General features: G+C 46.4%; 1 protein-coding gene across 1 annotated transcript in view; it reads left to right on the top strand.

Annotated features, from left to right (window-relative positions):
• The window catches only part of LYRM4 (LYR motif containing 4), a 161,044-nt gene extending 136,792 nt beyond the window's left edge, over positions 1–24,252 (top strand). The window contains exon 3 of the mRNA XM_032424633.1: positions 23,815–24,252. Within this exon, the coding sequence (XP_032280524.1) occupies positions 23,815–23,883 (69 nt within the window). The 3' untranslated portion in view covers positions 23,884–24,252. The remainder of the gene's footprint in view (positions 1–23,814) is intronic.
• The last annotated feature ends 598 nt before the right edge of the window (positions 24,253–24,850 follow it).

Here is a 24,850-nt window from a genome sequence, read left to right as displayed (position 1 = left end):
GGAACTGGAGGGTATTATGCTGAGCGAAATAAGTCAATCAGAGAAAGACATGTATCATATGACCTCACTGATATGAGGAATTCTTAATCTCAGGAAACAAACTGAGGGTTGCTGGAGTGGTGGGTGGGGTGGGAGGGATGGGGTGACTGGGTGATGGACACTGGGGAGGGTATGTGTTCTGGTAAGCGCTGTGAACTGTGCAAGACTGTTGAATCTCAGATCTGTACCTCTGAAACAAATAATGCAATATATGTTAAGAAAGAAAAAAAGAAGAAGAAGAATGTAGCAGGAGGGGAAGAATGAAGGGGGGGAAATCGGAGGGGGAGAAGAACCATGAGAGACGAGGGACTCTGAAAAACAAACTGAGGGTTCTAGAGGGGAGGGGGTTGGGAGGATGGGTTAGCCTGGTGATGGGTATTGAGGAGGGCACGTTCTGCATGGAGCACTGGGTGTTATGCACAAACAATGAATCATGGAACACTATATCTAAAACTAATGATGTAATGTATGGGGATTAACATAACAATAAAAAAAAAAGTCAAAAAAAAAAAATAAAATAAAATATTAATTAGAGGGATGCCTGGGTGGCTCAGTCGGTTAAGCGTCTGCTTTCGGCTCAGGTCATGATCCCGGGGTCCTGGGATCGAGTCCCGCATTGGGCTCCCTACTCAGCAGGGAGTCTGCTTCTCCCTCTCCCTCTGCTGGGCTCCCTCTCTCTCTCTCTCTCTCTGTCAAATAAATAAAATCTTTTAAAAGAAAATAAAATATTAATTAGAAAGAATAGAAGACACTTATTCCAAGAACGTGTGTTGTAAAAGTTCATAGATTTGGCTCTGAATCAAATTCCCCTCACCAACAACCTTTCTAGGTTCATCTCCAGCCCAGAAGCAGGCCCTGCTTCTTCCCTTCCATGCCCTGACCTTTGATATGTTTGTTCAGCTCTAATAAAATAATAAAGGTTGGTTGTGAATATTTAAAAAAAAAAAAAAAAGCGCATAGATTTTGGAGTCAGAAGACCTGGAATGGAATATGGCAGCTCTCTAGAATTAATTTACCAGTTGTGAAAATGTAGACTGGCTAATAAATTTCTCTGATTCTATACAATCATCCATAAGATGTATGTGAGTATTATATATTGTATAGGATATTTGTAAAACCTGAAGTGAGCAACTAATTCATCTAAGCCTGGTGCATGCCCAGTAAATGTTACTTTCCTAAATATATATTGCTAAGTAGGTAAAACACGTGATCCTCAAACTTAATCCCTGAAGCCAGGGGTTTAAGGGACAAGCTGCAGAAATGCCTTCTCTCTTTCCTGTGGCAGTGTCCTGAGAACCACAAGAGTTGGGTACAATCATGGAAGCTTGCTTGGAGTTAAACTAGGTTACAATTTAGGATCTGCTGATAAATCCTGATCTATCAGTTGGGGATCCATGACTATTTAAAGATAAAGATATAAGTTAGGGATAAAGTTATGAGGCCAAGGCATATAATGACTGCCTTTCAATTATGATTCATACCTGCTTTTTTTCCCTTTCAAATATAATTTCCGGGTCATGAAATATTCTTCTATAATGTCATTTTTAATGATTACATATTAAGGATATGCCATAAGAGAAAAAGCTATGGGCAACTCTGTGGCAGCTAATTTGAAAATCTAATGAAAAGTAATTTAACCTGAGAAGTGGAAAACTTTTTAAGGTTTTTCTTTGGCCAAGTCCTTGATCAATGTTTGTAAATGCCATTGTTGAAAATATTTATTGGACACTTTTTTAAAAATATATTCTTTGAGGCGTGAGTATGTGTATTTAGTTTGCTCACTGTATGATTCAAGTCCTGTATATCATTACCTTTTGAAATACACTGGCTTTCTCCAGTGTTGAAAGAATATCAAAGTCCTCCACTATAATTTTATTTGATTTTGATAATGATTTTATCAGTTTCTCCTTTCATTTCTGCTGGTTTAGGTTTTGTATAATTAGCGACCATCTTACGTACTGTGCTGAGTTAATGACTACATCTTTTTTGTAAATGTTGCTCATTATTCATTTAGTGATTTCATATTCAACTCTGCCTTGTCTAATGTTCATATAAACTAGGACTTCGTCCCCAAAGTTTGCCTAGTGTACCTTAATTCACTCCTTGGTTTTCAGTCTTTATCACTCTTGCTTTGTTATCTATCCCAGTGAGTTCGTTCACGTCTATCTAATGGTTGACAGGCTTGATTGTCTTCCCTCCGCCTCATTCTGTTATTTACTAGAGTTTGTTTTCTCTTCTTCCCTTCTTTATTTTTGTGGTTTATCAAGTAGCAATTCTTTCCTTTTTCCCCCTCTTTTATTTGGGAATCCTACTTCTCCTTCTGTAGCCTGATGCTTATAATTAGAAGCACACATTTGTTACTATTACTTGAAAAAGAATACCTGCTTTTCCCTTCAAGACATCCATTTCCCTACATAGATAAGTTTCATACATTTGTACCTTACTTACTAGTTGTTTCTTCCTAAATCTAAGTTCTCTTACTTTTTACCACTTGTTGGCCACCTCTCCAAGCCGGTATGTTAACAATCAACAGTTTGGGTCCGTTTTCTTCTCTCTAGCCCTTAGATTCCCTTGAGTGTACTTTCTTTTCTTTTCTTTTCTTTTTTTTTTATTTTGTCGTCTCCCTGAGGTTCAGGTCTGGCTGCTAGACTGCCTCCTACGGCTACAGCTCCACAGTGATAAAAGGGAAGGGTTCTCTACTCCCCGGGAGACCAGCGGGATAGCAATGGCGGCAGCTGCCTGCTTCCTGTTCCCAGGTCCCCTTGGACAGTCCCAGCCTCAGGAACAGGGAGTGCCAGCCTTGACTTCCCCTTCCTCCTTGAGTGATAAGGCTCCCTTACGAGAGGCAGATGTCAGCCAGAACCCCAGGCCCACAGACCTCATCCCAGAATCCCCAGCACTGGTCTCCAGACCCTGTGTGGTCTCCAGGAAGAATGCCCCCATGAACTCCCTGAACACCGCACTCCTGTGGCCGAGACCCCACTCACACCAGCGGCTCTACGTGCTTCAGCACCTGTATGCCTGTCTCACAGAGTCAGAGATTGGATGGGAAGCCAGAGGGGAAGCGTAGCGCATTCAGGCCTCCAAGTTCCCAGAATCCCACTCTCTGGTACTACTTACTGGAGAGATTTCAGATTCAGTCAGTTTTGTAGTGAGAGCAGGGAACCTAACCAACATTTAGAACATAATCTATAAGAAAAGCATATTTCAAGAACTTAGCACATAGAAATAAAGACCTTTTAGAGCACAACCTCCCTCCCCCTCCATGGCCCACACCCCACCCCCGCCTTGCTGTCTCCCTGGTGCTCCATCTCTTAGACTTGGCCTTTTGGGGGTTGCCTTGTGTTCTCACTTCTCCCTCCCTTCAGTGTGTCTGGTAAAGTAAAGATGGACCTAGAGCTATATTTCACATTTTCTACAATAAGATATGTTGAAGTTTAAAATTTTTGTTTTCAACAAAACCATGAAGTAAGGAATGGGAGGCTCAAAAATGGCCCTCAAAAGATGTCCACATCCTAATCCCTGGGACCTGTCAATATTACCTTTTGTGGGAAAAGGGACTTTGCAGATGTAATCAAGTTACTGATTTAAGAGGAGACCATCATGGATGTTTCACGTGGGCCCTAATTGTAATCACTAGTGTCCCTGTAAGAGAAAGGCAAAGGGAGATTTGATTACAGAAGCAGAGGTTGGAGTGACGTGTTTTAAAGACAGAGGATGGGGCCACAAGCCAAGGAATACGGGCGGCCACCGGAAGCTGGAAAAGACAAGACAAGGAAACGGATTCTCCCCTAGAGCCTCCAGAAGGACCCAGTCCTACTGACACCTGGACTTCAGCCCAGTGAAACTAACTGACCTCTGGCCTCCAGAATGTGTGTTTTAAGCCACCCAGTTCGCAGTGATTTGTTACAGCAGCAATTAATACATAAGGTAATCCTTTGGAGAGCCATAAGACCAATGCTACTAGCTTCTGTGTCCCCAGTCCCTGGGAAGGAAGGGGATACACAGTCTTGAGACACACCTCATACATACACTGTGACCCTTGAGATCCTGGGAGCGTGGCTGGGGGTGGGGATGGTTGAAGCTGCTTGGTCCCTATAAGCCCTTAAAGACGGTGCCCATGTGGACATATTCTCCGCTAGTGCCCAAGAGAAATCCTGTGGGGGGAATGAGGTCTTCTTTGAGCGAGTGCATATGTGAGCGGGACGTCAGAGGCTCTGGGGAGGCAAAGCCCAGCTTTCAAAGGAGTGCGGGCCTCGGTGTGGCATGGGCTGTCTGAGAGAATCCCAGGCACCATCTCTGGGGAAGCATCTCAACCTTGTCACACAGGAGAGATGGGGCCTCCCTCAGTCGTGCAAGTAAAAAGCAAGATGGATGACCCTGGTCCTCTCCCGCGTAGCAGTTCACATCCAAAGCTGTGTCAGAACATCAAGTGTAGACAGAGGGAGGAAAAAAGAAAATAGAGGGCCCATGAGACAAAGTCACAAAACGATTGTGGGGAGGGAAGGGGGCATGGTCTCCAAACACACTTATTTGTGACAGTCGGTTTGTGAAAAGTGGCCTCTGAAATCTTCAGGTATGACTTCCTTCCCTGAAAAGGGAACGATAAGGGTGGCTCCTTTTTATCTGCTGTCAGTCAGCCGGGCGGCCTTGCAACTTTGACTCTCCCCAAGGAAGTGTGCTCAGCCACGATCAAGCCTGACAACTAATTTAACCCTTTGTGATTGGTGAGCTTAAGAAGTGACTTGTGGGGCGCCTGGGTGGCTCAGTCGTTAAGCGTCTGCCTTCAGCTCAGGTCATGATCCCAGGGTCCTGGGATCGAGCCCCACATCGGGCTCCATGCTCCGCAGGAAGCCTGCTTCTCCCTCTCTCTCACTCCCACTGCTTGTGTTCCCTCTCTCACTGTGTCTGTCTCTGTCAAATAAATAAATAAAATCTTTAAAAAAAAAAAAAAAGAAGTGGCTTGTACCTAGAAGGCCACAAGGTGCCCTTATGTTGCAATTTAGTGACTGTGCAGGGGGCCACCCCCACCCTCAGCTAGGACCAGGGGAAGCATGGCAGTAGGCACCCTGTGCCCAGAATATGAATGTAACCATTGGTCCTCTTCACGTTGACAGGTCCTATAAAATATTTCTGTGCAGACAGCAAGAAATCTAAATTAAACTTCCACTTAATTTTTTTATTCCAACAGGAGTAGTGTTTATTTCATAGAGGATCAAAAACCTTAGGATACCATTTCTTTTTTTTTTTTAAAGATGTTATTTATTTATTTGAGAGAGCGAGAGAGAGAGAGAGTGCGCAAGTTGGGGGAGCAGCAGGGAGAGAGAGAAGCAGGTTCTCCGCTGAGCGGGGAGCCCGATGTGAGGCTCAATTCCAGGACCTCGGGATCATGACCTGAGCTGAAGGCAGACGCTTAACCAGCTGAGCCACCCAAGCGCCCCCCATTTCTTTTTTTTTAAGATTTTTTTATTTATTCATTTGAGAGAGTGAGCAAGAGCACAAAAAAGGGGGAGGGTCAGAGGGAGAGGGAGAAACAGACTCCCCGCTGAGCAGGAAGCGTGACGTGGGCCTCGAGCCCAGGACCCCAGGATCACGACCTGAGCCAAAGGCAGATGCTTAACAGACTGAACCATCCAGGAGCCCCTAAGATACCATTTCTTGTTATATACCTAGATTTCTCGTCACCAAGGGTTGATCAGTCTTAAACACCAAAAAAAATGTAATGGAAGGTGTCAGTGTCAGTTTCCTGATTTTCATATTGTGCTATAGTTAAGCAAAAAGCTACCTTTGGGAGAAATAGGGTGAAGAGTACACAGGACCTCTCTGTACTACTTTTTGCGGCTTCCTGGACTATATATTTATTTCAAAATAAAAAGGGTTAAAGTGATACATTTTAACACAACCTAATTTATTTTAATATGTTACTTATATGTAAAATATAATATTTTACCACAATTTTAAAGCCAACTAAAAATAAGTAAATAAATAGAACTTTTTTTAAAGGATGATATAGACCAGCACTATTCTACAGAAATATAATACAAGCTATAAATGCAAACCACATGTGTAATTTTAAATTTTCTAGTAGTCACATTCATAAGATTAAGAAGAACCTGGAAAATTAATTTAATAATATACTTTCTTGGGCGCCTGAGTGGCTCAGTCATTGGGCGTCTGCCTTCGGCTCAGGTCATGATCCTGGAGTCCCAGGATCGAGCCCCACATCGGGCTCCCTGCTCCGCGGGAAGCCTGCTTCTCTCTCTCCCACTCCCCTGCTTGTGTTCCCTCTCTCGCTGTGTCTCTCTGTGTCAAATAAATAAATAAAATCTTTAAAAAATAATAATAATATATTTTCTTTAACTTGGTGTGTCTAGAATATTATCATTTCAACCTGCAGTACAAAAAAAAAATGTTAATTTTTGCATTCTTTTTTCCTTATTAAGTCTTTGAAGCCCAGTGTGTATTTTATGCTTCCAGAACATCTGAATTTGGACTAGCCATATTTCAGGTGCTAAACAGCCATGAGGCCAATACGACAGCACAGATATAGACAGTGTTTTTAATGTATCTTTACGTATGTCCTTTTCAATACCTTTTAACATATTTATTGAGTTTTATGTGCCATTTGAAGTATGGTTTTTAGTATAATCAGCGTTATGTGAATATCCATCACCATAATCACTTTTAGAACATTGCAGCACCCCAAAAAGAAACCCCATACCCACTGGAAGTCACCCACATTCTCTCCTACTCACCCACTTGGCAACCACTGATCTACTTTCTATCTCTATGGATTTCCCTCTTTTGGACATTTCACATACATGGAGTCAGATAATGTGTGGTTTTATGTGTCCAGCTTCTTTCACTCAGCATGATGCTTTCAGGAGTCGTCTATGCTGTAGCATGAATCAATGCTTCACCCATTTTTATGGCTAGATAATGTTCCATTACATGGATCCACTGTTTGGATATACAACATTCTGTCTGTCCCTTCATGGACACTGGGTTGTTTCTACCTTTTCACCATTGTGAATAATACTGCTGTACACATTCTTGTACACCTTTCCATGTGGACGTTTGTTCTCATTTTTTGTAAACATATACCCGGGAGTGGAATTGCTGCGTAAAATCTTTTTCACACAGTGCTTTAATTTTTAGTAAGTATTTATTTGAGAGAGAGAGAGAGTGTGCAGGCGGGGGGGGAGGGCCAGAGAAAGGAGAGAAAGAATTTCAAGCAGACTCCATGCTGAGCACCGAGCCCGACACGGGGCTGGATCCTAGGACACTGAGATCATGACCTGAGCCGAAATCAAGAGTCAGACACTTAACTGACTGAGCCACCCAGGCCCCCCTATACTTTAATTTTTTATACATTTTCCTTGGCCATATCTGCCTGTTTACATTCTTCAAATAACTGAACATTTATAGCAGCAACGCTGCTAATCTCCTTGTGGCCTCAGAGGATTGGTCTCCATTCCCCTGAACATTATAGTGAGGTAGTGCTGGTGGCCTGGCCCTGTCAAAGTCACTACCAAATGGCTAAGGACATAAACAGCTTTTATCAATAAACAGCTTTTCTTCTTTGTGTTCTCACAGCCCTGGGTGATCTTTCATTGTGCATTACAAGAGTGTGGGATATTTCTGTCAAAAAAATAAAGGAAATCTAGAAGGGTTAAATTTGTGGTAAACTCTGTAGTTTCCTATAGTAGATTCCCAGCGCTAAGTGCCAGGAACACGTCACTCTAACTAAGACATTGGGTGGAAAGGAAAGGAGAAAGGTTAAGCAAACTACTCTAAAAGAGGGGCTTGTTGGGGCACGTGGGTGTCTTAGTCGGTTAAGCATCCAACTCCGGATTTCAGCTGCAGTCATGATCTCAGGATCCTGGGGTCGAGCCCACATCAGGCTCCGCACTCAGCAGGGAGTCTGCTTGGGATTCTCTGCCTTTCCGTCTCCCTCTGCCCCTCCCCCTCTAAAATAAATAAATCTATAAACAAACAATAAATAAATAAAAGAGGGGCTTGTCCCACTGGCTGCTCCATGTCCTCAGGGCTGACTCCAGTGTGAGGGTCCCTTCACCTTGATGACAGAAATGGAGCATCCACCTTACTTGAACCGAAAAGCAAATCAGAAGTCAGTCCCAAGGAAAGCTACTTATAGCAGGTCAAGTTTGGGGCTCGGGGGTCAAAATGAACATCCAGAGTGCAGCTTTTAACACTGGACCATCCTCAAAGGCTTCAAGGTTCACTCTTCCTAGAAAACAGCTGACTGCCTCAGATGATGAAGTTTCTGTCGTTCAGATGAATAGAACTAGAACGTCTTATTCCTGAACAAAGCGAGGAACAGGCCCAAGAGGGGCTTTCTGCGGAGGAAGCCTTCTGCCGGGCTTGGCTCCTATGGCTAGTTTCTTACTCCTCCTCTGACAGGCCTTGCCCTGAGACCTTGCACAAGCACCTCCTGCTCCTGGGCTCATTCGTCTGTTCAGCAGAGATTGCTGAGCACTAGGGCTGGCTCATGGGCACGCCGGCACCCAGACTGGTTCATGGGCTCAGACCCCACCTGCGTAGACGGCGGGGTTCCATGTTCAGGCAACAAAATCAAGTGTTTGGCTCCACCCACTTGCTCTGAAGGGGGAGAAGAGTTGGTGGAGGTCCTAGCGCTCAGCCAGGAGTTGAGGATTCAGTACGAGTAAAGAAACCACAGGTTTCGGGCACCTGGGTGGCTCAGTTGGTTAAGCAACTGCCTTTGGCTCAGGTCATGATCCCAGGGTCCCAGGATCGAGTCCCACATCAGGCTCCCTGCTCAGCAGGGAGTCTGCTCCTCCCTCTGACCCTACCCCCTCTGTGCTCTCTCTCACACTCTCTCTCTCAAATAAATAAAAAATAAAATCTTTAAAAAAAAAAAAAAAAAAACACAAGTTTCTATGCCAAGAACCTTCATAGGCTCAGAGAGAGATGATTCTAGCAGCTGTGTGCCGCGGACTGAGGTGGGGCAAGGGTCCCACCCTTTCTCCTCCCGTAGCTATGCCCAAGGACACAAAAGGTATCCCACAGGCCATGTGATCAGGACTCGTTTCCAGGCTCTTCTGAGACTACGGTTTCATCAGGGGGTGGGAAGGAAGCTAACTGCGCAGGGCTGGGTGTAAGGGACATGTAACAGACGCAGCCCCAGCCTCTGTCAGAGACAAACACATAAACTGCATAAAATATAAAGTCAGGACGGTGTGGCTGGTGCTGCAACGGACAGAACAGAAGGCCCCGAGTCCACAGAGCGCTTTTCCAAACATGGTCTGAGGCCTCATCCGAGATCTGCTAAGTCGTCTCTGGGGGTTGGCAAAGAGCCCTCTGGCAAACTCACACACACTGGAGTCAGAGAAGCTCTGGCTGAGCAGGAGGTGGTATGCCTGCCGGGGTGGGGGGGTGCGGGGGGAGCGGTGGGAGGCCGGGCCTGGGCCAGGGAAGACCTCCCCCCACCCACCCCCGCGCCCCGGCAAAGGAAACCCAATCTCTAGGCAACGTGTATTCTTCCCTAAATGGCTGCGTTCGGGCAGTCGAGGTTGTTTGAAGTGTATCCCCATTTCCCTGAACTGGGAGAATTCTCTCAGAGATCCCATCCATGAGGGACACACGTTTCTGAAGTCATACTTGTAGCCCAGTCAGACGCACGGGGGCGGGGGCAGAGGGGAGGAAAGAGTAGAAAAAAGAGGCAAAAGACACATGACTCATCAAAGTAATAATATGTTTTCTAGGAAAAAAGTCTTATCTCCCACATGTTTAAAAAGGAGGTAGCGGGGAGTTAACCATATCGGAGAATTGATCGTGCTTTCAGCTGAGCTACTAGAAGTGAGGCTGCCTGTTGAAATGCACTGTTTACAAAACACAGTTGTGAAGGCTGTGTAGACACAGGCTGGGGGATGCTGTCAGGATTCTTGGTCAGTCACGCCAAACAGCGCATGCGCGACAGTGTGCAAACAGCGACTTTGAATGTTTTGTGTGTCCACGGGACAAAAGGAGTTTGCAGAAATAAAAATAAAGGTGATTTTGAGGTGGTGGGATGGGGTTGTTTTTTTTAATTTCTTTTAATACTGTTTTTTAAAAAAACCACACTGTACTCACGGAATACACTGAGATTTAAAGGAATAGAATTTAGAGCTTTGCTAAAACTCAGGGTCGTGAGTATTGACCCTGTGATGTTGGATAAATTAAGTTTACCCCTTAGACCCTAGGTCTCTTTAAAACAGAGAGGATGAGGGGCACCTGGGTGGCTCAGTCGGTTAAGCGTCTCCCTTCGGCTCAGGTCAGGATCCCAGGGTCCTGGGATCGAGCCCGGGTCAGGCTCCCTGCTCGGCGGGGAGTCTGCTTCTCCCTCTCCCGTTGCCTGCCCCTCTGTCTGCCTCTCTGCCTACTTGTGCGTGCTCTCTCTATCAAATAAATAAATAAAATCTTTAAAAAAATAAAACAGAGAGGATATCTGCTCTACATACAAGGATCAGACGAGCCAATAAAGTGTACAGATAACTGTGAAGTGCTAGACAGCTATTAGTTGTTGCTATAATTATTGCACACAGAGTATGAGGTTGTCACAATCTGCATAAAATGGCTCTAGTGTGATTTCATTGAAGCAAGTGAAAGTAAAAAGGCTGAATTGCAGTTGCCCTGACAGGAGAGAATGATCACAGACTCTTTAAAATCAGCCATGGCAAAAAGTTGGAGCAGGCCGGTTAATTTCCTTGCACTTTCCGCTTAGCAGCTGATGATGAGCACATTTAAAGGAAGTCCGGGTCGTTAAGAGAAAAGCCACTGTTCATGTGCACGCGCGGTGTCTTTCTCTGTGGCCGTCTGCCCGGGGCAGGTGGAAGGAGGTTGCTCCAAGGCTGCAGGGAGCTGGTTGTCTCCTTCCCGGGGAAACCAGGAGGGCACCGAAATGGGGGTCCACCCAGATAATCCAGCCCGCTGCGGCCTGCCCTGCTCTGTGGCAAGTGAAAGCAGAACCGTGGGCAGGAGAGCCACGTGTCCTGGCCATGGCTGAATGCTGGCAGGGTGTCTGCAGCTCTCCATTCAAAGGCCGGGTTCTCTCCCCCTGCCGGGGAGACAAACTGCAGTTCACTCATTGACTGCTGATTCCCTCCGCAGGTTCTTTAGGGACTGGTTATTTCCTCCACCAGCCCAGCATCCCTCTGTGACATGTCTCAGAAATCTGGACTGTCCGTCACATGGTGGAGAGCAGTAGTGGACACAGCCACGGGAGAAGAGAAAAGATGCCCATCTTTCCTGTTGGTGTTGTCGATGATGCAGTGTTGGTGTGGATGCTTCTGTCTAAGAGTTGGTAGAGCCCTTCTGGGGTTAATTCTTGGCTTCCCGGGCTTTTAGTTGGAAGGTATGTTCAGTAACTGGGCTTCAGGGACAGTGTGGAGGCGGTGTAAGCTGATGGCAAGTTCCCCGTGTCCTACTAGAGCCCCAGGGATCAGGGAGGTGGGCTTGGTAAGACAGAAAGCTCCCCCGCCCTCTCCTTGACCTTGGGAGTGCCAAGGAATACCGAGGAGCCACCACACTGGGCTGGCACCAAAAGAGAACCTCCAGGCCCCCATCTCCTCAAACCCATGGTGTCATTTCAGGCTCTAGCTTCTGGCCTTCCCTTTCTCCTTCATCCACAATAACTTCCAGGAGCAAAATACAGGCCATTCTGCACAGCTGTCTCCACATCTCCCCTGTAGCGTGCTAGAAAGAAACAAGAAAATGTGAGCCTTGTGATCAGTAGCCTGTGCATACTATGCATACTATACTTTCCAGGAATAGCCCAAATTTATTCTCCAAAGCCCCTACCCTGTAGGTGATATTCCATGTTTAACCACCAGTGTGGCACAGGCCTTGACCCCTCAGAATGAAAACTGGCCAAGCTCGAGCAGGACGACAACCCACCAAGCCAGACGAGGACCCTGAGTGGGAGGTCCAGGCATCCTGCCCTGGGGGTGGCAGGAGGGAGGGAGGACTCTAAGTGTGAGGCGCAGACATCATGGACCTTCAGGGAGGGAAGGTCCCCAAGCAGCAGCCATTGACCCGCAGTCTGGCGGTCGTGCCCCATTTTAGCAAGTCTGGTACATACTGGCTGAATATCAGCTTTGCCCTCTCCCCGGGCCAACAGAGACCCTGTGTTTTCTAGTGGTTCCCTTCCCCCAGACATTTCTGAGAATGCCCAGGGGTCCTTACACGTATACTTAAGTGTCTCCTAGACCCTGCCAATTTGGGGGTCCTATGGAAGATGGTGGGATCAGGATTAGGATATTGTTGGGGTGAGCCACGTTAAGCAGAGGTGCCATCCACTGACTGCCCATCACTGCTGACGTCCACTGTCCAAATCCCTCCCCCCCCCGCACTGAGTGCTGGGTGGGAGGCTGGCAAGCATAGCTCCTTAGTGCATCTGGACCCGGTGCTCCCTCTAAGGCCCTGCCAGGCTTTCAGTTCATGTGGGTGTTCTTCTCTCCTGTCCATTTTGGTGCTCTTTTCAACCTGACTTCTGGATGGAGAGAGACAGAAGAGAGACACTTAATCAAACGTGTTGATGTATGTCTGACCCCAATGTTGTTTAAGGTTTAATATCCTTCCCAGAAGGTTCCCAAGCCCTGGGAAAGTAAGGATGTTGCTGACCATATGTTTTTTTTTTTTTAATTGTTATGTTAATCACCATACATTACATCATTAGTTTTTGATGTAGTGTTGACCGTGTGTTTTAATGTCCCTGGATATGACGTAGCGGGTCCCCGCAGGGATGGATGCAAAGGAATGCAAGGCAGCTGGTTGAAAGGAAGATCTGTGTCCTGCCATGTAAAGATGCTGAGCTTGACAAAGGGCAAGTTGGAGGAAAGGGGGTGGAGTTTGACTTCTTGTTTGTTTCTGTTGTTTCACACCATTTCTTGCATGAGCCAGGCTCCGGCCCCTGAGGTGGAGGTAGGGCGGCTGCCAACGGCCATGGTATCCGTCAGAAGCTGCTGAGCGTGGGGTTGTTGCAGAGAACCTGTTCCAGCAAACCTGGGTCTGTGAGAGGTGTGAGCACAGCAGGGGAGGGGATGCTCATTGCTCATCTGGGGACACTTGGTCACTCCTGACAGGTGCCTCAGTGCTCTCCCCGAACCTGGAAGCCCACAAAGTGAAGAACTTGTCCAATCAAACAGAGTAGTGTGAGTGACCGTGCTCTGTACCCTCTGACCACCTGTGGCCAGAGCCAAACCAAATGAAATAAAGTCAATCTGCAAGCCTCTAGAAACCATTGTCTAAAGTGGTGGGTAATCGTCGAACTCCGTATTTCTTTCTCCCTCTCTCTCTCTCTCTCTTTTTTTTTTTTTTTTTGCCACCCAACCTTTTCAGTTATATTGGCTTAAAGCAAATGTAAAATCAGAGTTGAGGGGCGCCTGGGTGGCTCAGTCAGTTAGGCATCTGACTTTTGATTTCACCTCAAGTCAGGATCTCAGGGTTGTGGATCGAGCCCCACATCAGGCTCCACCCTGGGCATGGAGTCTGCTTAAGATTCTTTCTCTCCCTCAGCCCCTCCCCTCCCTCTCTCCCTCTCTCTCTCTAAGGAAAAAAAAGAAAAGTAAAATCAGATTGAATCAAGCTGACCCTGAAAAAAGGTGTCCCTGAAGGGATAAAATAGCACCTGCTTGTCCCAGAAACTTTGCCAAGGATCTTCCTCAAGCAAGTTGATAAGCATATAGTCAGGAGCTTGCTGGTCCCAGCACCACCCCAGGAATCGCCCGCCTAGGCAGTTGCATCACCTTGTCACTAATTATAGCGGCGCCGGGATTCTGGTCATGCTGCTGTGCTTTTGGTGACCCAGAGCACTGAGTTCAGGGGCTGAGGTGCAGCCGAGCGCAGTGCAGGAAGGCCAGCGTCTCTGGCACTTTGCCTGGGCTCTTGTCACCATCCCAGGGAAGAGCCAGGTTTCACTCTGACGTGATGTTTGGGTTCTGAGTTCTGCCCAGTTCCAAGAAGGGCTTGGTGACTGAGTCGCAGGGCTAACTTGCATGCTTGCCATTGGATGCTTTCATCTCCCAGAGCCTTAGTAATGCAATGCTTCACCCCGGATTCCAGGAGGCTCCTGCGAGGGGGCTGGCAGACTGTTTGTATCCAGTGTCCCCACGTGGTCACCTGTGCCTCCGGGGTGGAGGAAGGAGACTATCTGGATAGGGTGGGAAGACAGCTAGTGGCTGTCTCCTGTTTTATAACTGTCTGCCCACCCCGAGCAGTGGTCCAGACTAGCAGGTAGAAATCATCCACAGACACCCAGTAGCTCTAAAGGACAGGTGTAGGAGGACCCCCTGGCCTTCATTAACAGTGTGGCATCCTAGAGCAACACTGAGGTACAAAGACACCTCCCTCCCCCAACCTGGTCTTGTAGTCCACGGCTGTACCTTCTGGAAGGGCTATGCCCATAGAGCACCGGGTGGGTAAATACCAACCCTAGCTTTTTGTTTGTTTTTTTGGAAAAATATTCACCCATTGGAAAAAAAAAAACTGATCATTTTTAAATACTAATAATAAATGCTGAGCCTGAATGCCCTTATATTTATGCTCAGTGTAGAACTCAGGGGTGCCAATCAGATGCAAGAGAATGGTGACATGCATGGACCCCCTCCCCCACCTTCCTAATGAGAAACTCGCTGAATGGGGCCTGACCATGTGTATCCTTGAAAGCTGACCCCGTGGTTCTGAGGCCCGTCTGGTTAGGACCCACTGCCTTACATGTATATTTGTTCAAAAAGGGACTCATTCCTGCAGAGGGGACAGTATGCTGATGGAATGGGAACCCCTGCTGGCTTCCCATGGCTTCAGGCTCTTTGAGGCCAGTTTTCTGAGTCCCATTACAATGGTTTGATTTCCTTTACTCTGGTGGCCTGGAATTCAAAAGAAAGAGGCCATCTCTTGGTGGGCTTTTTAAAAAAATTTTCAACTGAACATCAGACATGCAGAAAAACAACGGAATGGCCTAGAAATCTGACAATGGTGGGTAAGAGATAGGGCGACCATATAATTCATCATCACAAAGGGGGACCCCTGAGAGTGAAAGAAGGCTCTATTAATAATCATGCTGGGACAATAGGGGTAAGGCGGGCGCTTGGTCACACTGATGAGAGGACACAATCCTGCATCTGGGGTGTCTCTTGTCCTTACCAGTGAGGAGGAAACACAGTAAGTATTAATTGCGACATGGGGTTTAGAGAAGAGATAGGGATTTGTTCACTGCGCTGCCAGGAATATCACAGAGAAAATAAGAAGTCAGCTCCTCACCACCTCCCTCCACATTAGGAATATCCAGTATCTAAAATTCAAGGCTAACAGAGTTGAATGGAGATGGAGCATGTGTGGAGAGAGGAAACACAAGAAGATTCATCTCTAGATTCTTTGGACTGGCCTTCTTTCTCTGCTGTACATCTAATTGTGGACTGACTTCTCAAAGATCTACTTTGGCCATTTCAGGCATTCTTCTATTTCATAAAATGATGGCAAATTCCAAAGCAATAATATTATGTTACTATATATAGACATTTCGTAAAACAACTTAGGCTACCAGACTCTAGAAAGAAAAAGAGCATATGCATCAAGAGCTATTTTTAGAGGAAGACCATGTGACCTAGGATTTTACCTCTTACTGCTAAACAGAAAAGATTGAAAAAATTATATATAATTTCATGTATCCTTGTATCAGTTAGCTTTAAAAACTTATTAGGAAACCAAGTATGATAAAAATGGTCTCTTTGAAAAATGGTTGCTACAGCAGGTGCTCTACTATGGCAAGGCTGTGACAGTGACGCTCCACGCTGGGATATCACTGGAAGAATCGTGGAGCGAGCTGCAGGCAGGATGGAAAACTGTCTGACATCATTATAGGTCAGAGGAGGGGCACAAATGTCCTGCCCACCTTCCATGGGACAAGCAGACAGTTGGCGGTCAGCAGAATGTGTGGTCTGACAAGAGGCCAAAAGCTGAAATTCTGCTATCAAAGGATTCACTTATATTGGTGGTTCATAGGTTTTGGGGGGGACTTTCCAAAGCCCCTGTCAAGTGTAACTACCTTAGGAAATTAAAAACATGCCTCTCAACTGGGTGTGTTGGGAGGCACTCAAAGGCACAGGCTAAATAAAATGCATCTCTCAAAGGGCCAGAGTTACTTGACAGTTTGGGAAAACATTTTTATAAAGTGAGTATAAATTTATTATGGAACAGAATACACCATTTATATGAAGATCAGTAGGGGACTTCAAAAAAATGTTCTAGTTACCACATCCCCTTCAAGCTAAGCCCCAAATCCCCATGAGTACGATTTTATATATTAACTACCTCTGTTCGGTAGGGTCTGGTTTCTAACTCTTACTCTGCTCATTTCTCTCTCTTTGGGCCAGTGCCAATTTTTTCAATTGTATCTCAAAAATGCTTTAATATCTTCCTCATCAAAATATTCTTTCTAATTCTTGACTTTGCATTCATTCAAATAAGCATGAAAGTTATTTCCTCAAATACCTCAAAAAACCCCACTGGGATTTTCATTATCGTGTTAAAACATAAATTAATTTGGCAAAAGATTGACATTTTTATATGATTCAGTCCTTCCATGAACATGGTATATCTTATTTCATCCAAACTCATTTTACATTTTTAAGTTTTATCATTCTTCTCTCTTAAAGCCTTACACTAATTCTTTTTAGGGTTATGTCTAGGTGTGTTGTTTTTGTTGTGACTGTTTTTACTATCTTTTCTCATCATATTTTCAGTGGGATCCACTGAGATGCTGGCTTCTTATATGTGAAATGGAAGGGCATGCCCATCTGAGCAATTACACTCCTTCCAGATGTGGAAATCAAATACCAAGGATGGGGTTTGCCTATAGAAAGCCTGCAAATTGATGATGATAATGGTATCTTCCTCATAAAGTTGTTGTGAGGTAGGAAGCATTAAATACTTCTAATTAATTGACTTAATTAATTAAATGCTTAGAACAGTGCCTGGCACACAGTCATTGCTCACTAAATGTGACTATTACCTTTCATCATCATCATCATCATCGGTAGTAGTGGTGTAATCACTACAATGCCAGGGGCAGAGTTTGTCACTGTCCCCCGTTGGAACCATCCCTGTCCGGGTGGTTTTACCATCCTCAGAGAGGGCAGCGAGCAGGGACAGTCCCTCCCTAGGCTTCCCCAGCAGAGCCAGCTATCAGCCTCTCTCTCAGAACTTTTCAGTGCCCAGAGCGACGTCCTGACACCAGACCACTCTGACGACCAGCCGGAAGCATCATGGGCCTACCGGACAGGAGGCTGGGGCCCAGAGCAGAGATGAGGAGAGTCTGTCAGTCCTCAAGTCCAGCCAGGGAAGCCCAAGTTCAAGAACAGGAGGTGGTATCAGACATCCCTGACACCCTCTCCACAGTGTGGGTGTGTTTAACAATCACAGAATCATAGACTCTTACAGCCAGAGCGTGAGGAGGCTTCGAGATCTTTGAGGTCAGGATCTAACACCCGGTGGTACTCCTCTCAACAGCAGACGGGCGGTGCACGAGGCCATGCACATCAGTAACATTTAACAAGCCCTGACTACGTACCCACTACTGTTCTTAGTTAATCCTCTCAACAACGTGAAGACAATGAACAGAATGGAGCCCTAGGAAGTATCTGGGGCAGTTGGTACATCAAGTCTCCTATCGCATTTGATTCTCATAACAATGGTATGAAATAGGCAGGAAGTAGTTGAGGCCCCAGTGCAGCCTCCCCACCGCCCCCACCCCTGGTGATGGAGCGCAGCTCCTCCGAGTCCAAATCAGATTGAGATGTGTCGCACAGGGGACAGCGCATTGCTGCAGATGAGTGAGCAATGAAGACCTGAAATGTACTAAATTTTCTTTTCTCGGATCCTCCTCCTTCCTCCCCAGCAGGTTATTTGCCTAATGAGTCTCCGAGCTCATAAGTGTTTCTAGGCCAGCCAGCCAGCTCATCTACTTGCGGTTGAGTAAGCTGTGTGTTTTTCTAATGGACTCTAATGCCAGCTCCTGAAGTTTATAGAATAAAAGTGTGATCAGCTTTAATGACCAATTTATGCATGGTAATAGTCGGATGTGGCTGGCTAAGCCCATTGGGGCTTCTGGAAGGGCTGTAAATTGAAGCTGGTAACTGTACGTCCTCACTTCATTGACCAGTTCCTCTCACCTCCAGCTCAGAAGCGACATGCTCCATCATTAGCACCGGCAGCATCCGTCCCTGGCTGCCCCCCCCCCATGTGTGCTGACACATTTTATAGCCAAAATAAATGCAACAGAACTGTTATGCAAACATTTATTGCCTTGCTTCTGTAGCTCTCATTGAAATAACTTTTTAATATTTCCTCCCTGTATGAACTGAATATTTCTCTTCCATCTTCTGTAATTGCTCTGGGTTAATCCCTTATAGCCCTGGATTACAGCTTTAAATTTTCTGCTGGGCCAAATTTAAATCATTTGATTTTCCTTAACAGTGAATGAGCATTCTTGTTACAATAAAATGGTCCTATTGCTACTTTTATTGACTTGCCTTGATCAGTTCCGTAATCCCACTAGCAACTCACCACCAAAGCACTGCATAATTACTTACAGGTCCAGGTTTTAGAACTAGTGGACATAGAGCCTTGGTTATGACCAGGGATGCTAGACACTGGTATTTTTAGTTACCGAGTACTTACTGAGCACTTCCTACATGCCTAGCACTGTCCTGTGAAAGCAGCTAAGTCAGACCAGTGGGACGTGAGCCCTGCCTTTCTCCCCAGAGTCACTGAGGCTCGTGCAGAGGAACTGGTCCAGGCACAGAGACACATGCACTAAGTGCTCCCAGGAGAGAGCGAGAGAGCCCCTTCTGCACAGGGGCCCCAGGGAAGCTTCAACCATTCGCTCAAAGGGTGGGTAGGCTTTTGTGTGGTGGACGTGGAATGAGACTTTCTTGGCGGAGGAACCTGAGCAAAGACAGAAGCTGGAAGACCCAGAGTGTCATGACAGTCAGGGAGAAGTTCCGTGGTTCGTAGGAGGGTGAGCAGCCACCCGAGGATAGTGACTATCAGACCACGGGGCCTGGACAGAGATTAATTGGTGTGCTCTCCTAACATCATTAACAGTAAGATCTGATTTCATTCTTTGTTTTCCTCCAAAAGCCATAAAAGTGTTGTATTTGAATGGAATTTTTAAAATGTAATTCATATGTCTGTCAAAATGGGCTGCAAACTTGAAGGGTTTTTGTTTTTTGGTGTTTTTTGGTTCATTTTTTTAATTTATTTTAAATTTTTTATTTAAATTCAATTTAATTAACATATAGTGTATTATTAGTTGCAGAGGTAGAATTTAGAGATTCATCAGTTGCATATAACACCCAGTGCTCATCACATGACATGCCCTCCTTAATCCCCATCACCCAGTTACCCCATTCCCCCACCCCCTCCCCTCCAGCAACCCTCAGTTTGTTTCCTAGAGTTCAGCACCTCTCGTGGTTTGTCTCCTTCTCTGTTTCCATCTTATTTTATTTTTCTGAAGGTTTGTTTTGATTGAAGTTCCCTACAACCTGAGCTCTTTGTAATCTCCCCTCGCTCTTCATTCTTCAGTTTTCTTTGGAGCCTTTTACGTGGAGCTGCTTGCAACTAGGTCACCCCGTATCACATCTGCATTTCTTTCAAGAGAGCACCCCTCCCCCAAAGGTTCCATCCTTTAGATTGGTGGACAAGGAGAACCACTACTATGTTCACCACATCCCTGGAGGTTTAGGAGCACAGGAAAAAAAGGCCACACGACAGGAGAACCCCCGTGTCCTTGTAGCCCATCCATCAAGAAGGTGGCTGTTAACACAGTGTCCACAAAGTGAGTTGTGTGGGAGGAGACGTGTTTATTCGTGATAAATGTGCTGCTGGATCTTCAAACAGTCCATCAAGGAGACCCCCTTTTCTTCCAGGTATTAGAATACATGGCTCAACTCTGGGCCACTCAGGGGCCACCCAACTGCTCTGAGAGATGTCTGAGATGGGTCCTGGTGACCCAACAAGTTGTCACAGAGGCTGAGAGGTGGAAGGAGCCCATCTGGTCCCACCTCTGTCCGGCATGTAAATTCCTTCTCCATCCTCACCTTCTCCTCCTTACAGAGCATTGACAGCTTCCCGAGGCAGCCGATTCCATTTTTTGACAACTGTGTGAAAGAATTCTTCCTTAGGCCGTATCATAACTTCTGTCTGCCACTAGAGCCCTGAAAAAACACTGATAAACTCAGTCAAGCACTCGTGGAACATGGTATTGTCAACACTTCTAAGAGGGGTTCCTGCTAAACTGTCCCAAGATCAATGAAATATAAATGGATCATTTGAGCTGTTATATAAAATTACTTTTATTAACCTAGACATCCCCCCGAAAGATAATGATTCTTTTTTGTCCTTTTAAAATAATTGGTATTTTAGCCTTTCTTCTTTTTTTCCCAATATGGTAGTTCTATTATTTATTTATTTATTTTAATTTTACTATATTGTTTTGTTAATCACCATACATTACATCATTAGTTTTTGATGTAGTGTTCCATGGTTCATTGTTTGTGCATAACACCCAGTCCTCCATGCAGAACGTGCCCTCTTTAATACCCATCACCAGGCTAACCCATCCTCCCACCCCCCTCCCCTCTAGAACCCTCAGTTTGTTTCTCAGAGTCCATAGTCTCATGGTTCGTCTCCCCCTCCGATTTCTCCCCCTTCATTTTCCCCTTCCTACTATCTTCTTTTTTTTTTAACATATAATGTATTATTTGTTTCAGAAGTACAGGTCTGTGATTCATCAGTCTTACACAATTCACAGCGCTCACCATAGCACATACCCTCCCCAGTGTCCATCACCCAGCCACCCCATCCCTCCCACCCCCCACCATTCCAGCAACCCTCAGTTTGTTTCCTGAGATTAAGAATTCCTCATATCAGTGAGATCATATGATACATGTCTTTCTCTGACTGACTTATTTCGCATAATACCCTCTAGTTCCATCCACATCATTGCAAATGGCAAGATTTCATGGGGGTTTTTTTGATGGCTGCATAATATTCCATTGTGTGTGTGTATATGTATATATATATATATATATATATATATATATATATCACATCTTCTTTATCCATTCATCTGTTGATGGACATCTTGGCTCTTTCCATAGTTTGGCTGTTGTGGATATTGCTGCTATAAACATTGGGGTTGCACATACCCCTTCAGATCACTACATTTGTATCTTTGGGGTAAATACCCAGTAGTGCAATTGCTGGGTTGTAGGGTAGCTCTATTTTCAACTTTTTGAGGAACCTCCATACTGTTTTCCAGAGTGGCTGCACCAGCTTGCATTTCCACCAACAGTTTAGGAGGGTTCCCCTTTCTCCGCATCCCCGCCAACATCTCTCGTTTCCTGACTTGTTAATTTTAGCCATTCTGACTGGTGTGAGGTGGTATCTCATTGACGTTTTGATTTGGATTTCCCTGACTAGCCTTTCTTCTAAAAAACGTTGATAGTGGGCCCATTTGTCTGTTGAGGTTAGCATCGGAAAATCGTATAGCATCCGGCGTGGCGAACACTGCTTCTCAGCCTCCTCCCTGAAGAAGGGTGCGTATGGCTCCCGCTCACCCCGCAGCTATTCTGGGTCATCCAGAAGGGAGGCCAGGACAAGCCTCTGTGCTCCACTCGTCATGACTCTCCCTCCATCCAGCTAATCTCACCCCTCAAAATGGTTTATGACTACGTTATGCAGAGTGTGGTCCACGGAACCCCAGGCCCGCCCTTCCCGCTTGCATCTGAAGCCATATGTGTTCTTTATATTGACAAGGGGAAGGGAAACTAAAGACACTGACTTCTGTTGGGAACGGTGCAGAGCACTCATTCCCCACCATCTCCACCCCCTTTCTCTTTTATCAAATTAAGGAATTCACTTGCAGTGAAAATATCTACACGATCATCCTCATCCCCCTAAATCTCCACTCTGTACTTTGTCTTTCTTTTTCAATAATTTGGTGGCTCTGACCTCCTCCTTCACTTTCCCCTGGCACCGCGATGCTTGTGAGTTACTAGTGCTCGCGGGCCATCAGGACACCTCTGTGTAAGTGTGCACCAGAAGACATAACCAGTGGCATGGGAGAATGGGAATGTTCAGATGGTCTCTCGGGGTGTCATTGGTGAGAGAGCACCACTGTACCTTAGTAGTGTCAAAATCTCCCCCTTTCGCGGGCCATCATTTTAAAATAGAGTATTAACCATAAAAGATGAGATCTTTCCATTGGCAACAACATGGATGGACCTAGAGGGTGTTATGCTAAGTGAAATAAGTCAAACTGAGAAGGACAAATACCAAATGACTTCACTCATATGTGGAACTTCAAAAACAAAACAAATGAATAAACAAACAAAAAGCATAATGAGAGGTATAGATACAGAGAACAAACTGATGGTTGCCGGTCGCAGGAGGGGGTAGGCAGAACGGGGGAAGGAGAGTGGGAGATACAGGCTTCCAGTGGTGGAGTGAATAAGTCATGGGGATAAAAGGTACAGCACAGGGAATATAATGTTGTAATAGAGCACTGTATGGTGACAGCTACACTTGGGGCGAGCATAGCATAATATATAGAGAAGTTGAATAATTATGTCGTACACCTGCAACAGTGTAACATGATGTCTCGACTATATGCGAATAAAAAAAATAAAATATATGGGGCACCTGGATGGCCCCGTGGGTTAAGTGTCCTGACTCTGGATTTTGGCTCAGGTAATGATCTTGAGTCCTGGGATCGAGCCCCACATCAGAATTCAAGCTCCCGCTTGCGTGCACTCTCTCTCTCAAATAAATAAATCTCTTTTAAAAATAGAATAGACTATTAAAGCAAGTTGGGAAAACCACAGGAGGGTCTTGATTCTGACCCGGCTGCTTTGGGTAGCCACTACAGCCAGTGAGAGGCTCCCTCATTTACTGAAAGAGCAAAGACCCCAAACCACCCATAGGTGGTGACCGACTCCTCTGAAATCCTTTCTGCAGTGTACCTGGTTCTAAGAAAGTATCACTTAGGAAATGCTTCTGGAGAAACCTCGTGAAGACCCTTTGTTCCAAAGGAAGGACCAGTCACCTGCTGTGGCCCCGGGTTATGGCGGCGGCATCCACCTGGGACAGCGGGAACCACTAGCAGAAACAGTGTAAGAGGACACCTAGAAAGGAAAGGGCAGGAAAGACAAGAGGCAAGAGGTGAAAGAACCCAGACCACGGTCCTCGGCGCCGCCTGGGACAGACAGGCAGCCGTATTCCTTACAGTGCCCTTAATGCAACCCGTGTTCTAGCCCAACATAGGCAAGGCACATTTCTGCTTTATGCTGAAGCCTTTCCAAATGGGAGAGCCGGTTCTGAAGGAAGGGGGTCGTGTTCGGTGAGGAGCTGCTGTACACACGTCCGGATGGCTCTCTCTCTGGCCGCCAGCCAGGGAACCTGGTGGGTGGTCTCAGCCGGCTCAGGACAGCCCGAGGAACCAAGGCCGCGGCTGCTGGTGCCATTTCAAAGGCCCGAAAGGAAGGAGTGTGGATCTCTAACTTGTTCTCACAGTGAGGGAAGTGGGAATTGGAGGGTGTGGAATTAGCAAAGGCCAACCCGGTGACTACACTTGCCCCATGATGTGGTTCCCCACCAGGAACAGCCCTGGGATGGCAGACGTTGGCATTTAAGTGTTAGAAATGCTCTTTCTGACCTTTCACAGCTAATGGGCCTGTGTCTTTTCTTTCCCTTCAGGTCCACATCGGCCAAATGTATTCGATTGGCAAGCTTATCATTGAGAATCAAGAGAAGCCTAGGACCTAGGGGGCCGGGACCAGCCACCACCAGCAGCCGTGGACCAGCTTCAGCATCCATTCTGCGCTCGGGGTGGGGGCTCCCCCCAGACCACAAGTGGCCTCTTCCATCAGCTTAGCATAGCCTCTTGCTTGGCCTGCCCTGTAGGAGCTGATAAACTGAGTCCGGTTTCCATTCTTCTGCAGCCTTAGTGGAAAAGCGTGGCTGGCTCTCCTTGATTCAAGTGTCAGAGTGAAGAGCTGGAGCTGGTTCAGAATAATGCTGTGTATTATTGTGTCTCCTCTCGACCCCACTCCTGTTTTGTATCTCACCACCACTTGTATAGAGCCCCTCCACCCTCTGTCTCTTCGTTGACAATAAACAGAATTGTCTCCCGAAGCCTTCCTAGGCCAGATACGCTCCTGACTATGAATGCACTTTCGTTTCCTGCTGAGGCAGGGCCTGCAGAGGGCGGTGGGGACCCAGAGGGAGGGTCCAAACCCGAGCTGAGCCCTCCCTTTGTGGAGGCAAGTCTAGGCACCCAAGATTTGGAGGGCAGCATGGAGTAGGGCAAGGCCAAAGGGGTAGAAGGTGCACCCCACAATTTATAGCTGGGCCCAGTGCAACCACAGAGGGGCTTGCCCCTGGCTCCCCACCTGGAGACAGGAGACTGGTGGCCCTGCTACTCCGAGTGTGGTCTGAGGATGGGCACCAGCAGCCCCGCCTAGGAGCTGGTTGGAAATGCAGAATCTCAGGCCGCACCCCAAATGCTTTGAATCCGAATCTTGAGTCTAACACATCCAGGTGCCCCCAGCCCACGCTGAGGTTGGGAAAGGGCCACTCGGCTCTGCCTCCCAAAGCTGGCTTCCCTGAGCTCCCTTCACAGAGCCATAAGCATCTGCAGAATTGGAGAGTTTTTTTAAGAGGAATTTCTCGGCGCTTCCGTCCCCTCGGATTCTGACTTAGTAAGTGAGAGGTGAGGCATGATCATTTATAT

The sequence above is a fragment of the Phoca vitulina genome, unplaced genomic scaffold, assembly GCF_004348235.1.
Source record: "Phoca vitulina isolate PV1807 unplaced genomic scaffold, GSC_HSeal_1.0 scaffold31, whole genome shotgun sequence".
Classification (NCBI taxonomy): Eukaryota; Metazoa; Chordata; class Mammalia; order Carnivora; family Phocidae; genus Phoca; species Phoca vitulina.
Note: the sequence above shows the minus strand (reverse complement) of the source record. Positions and strands in the feature narration are given on the sequence as shown.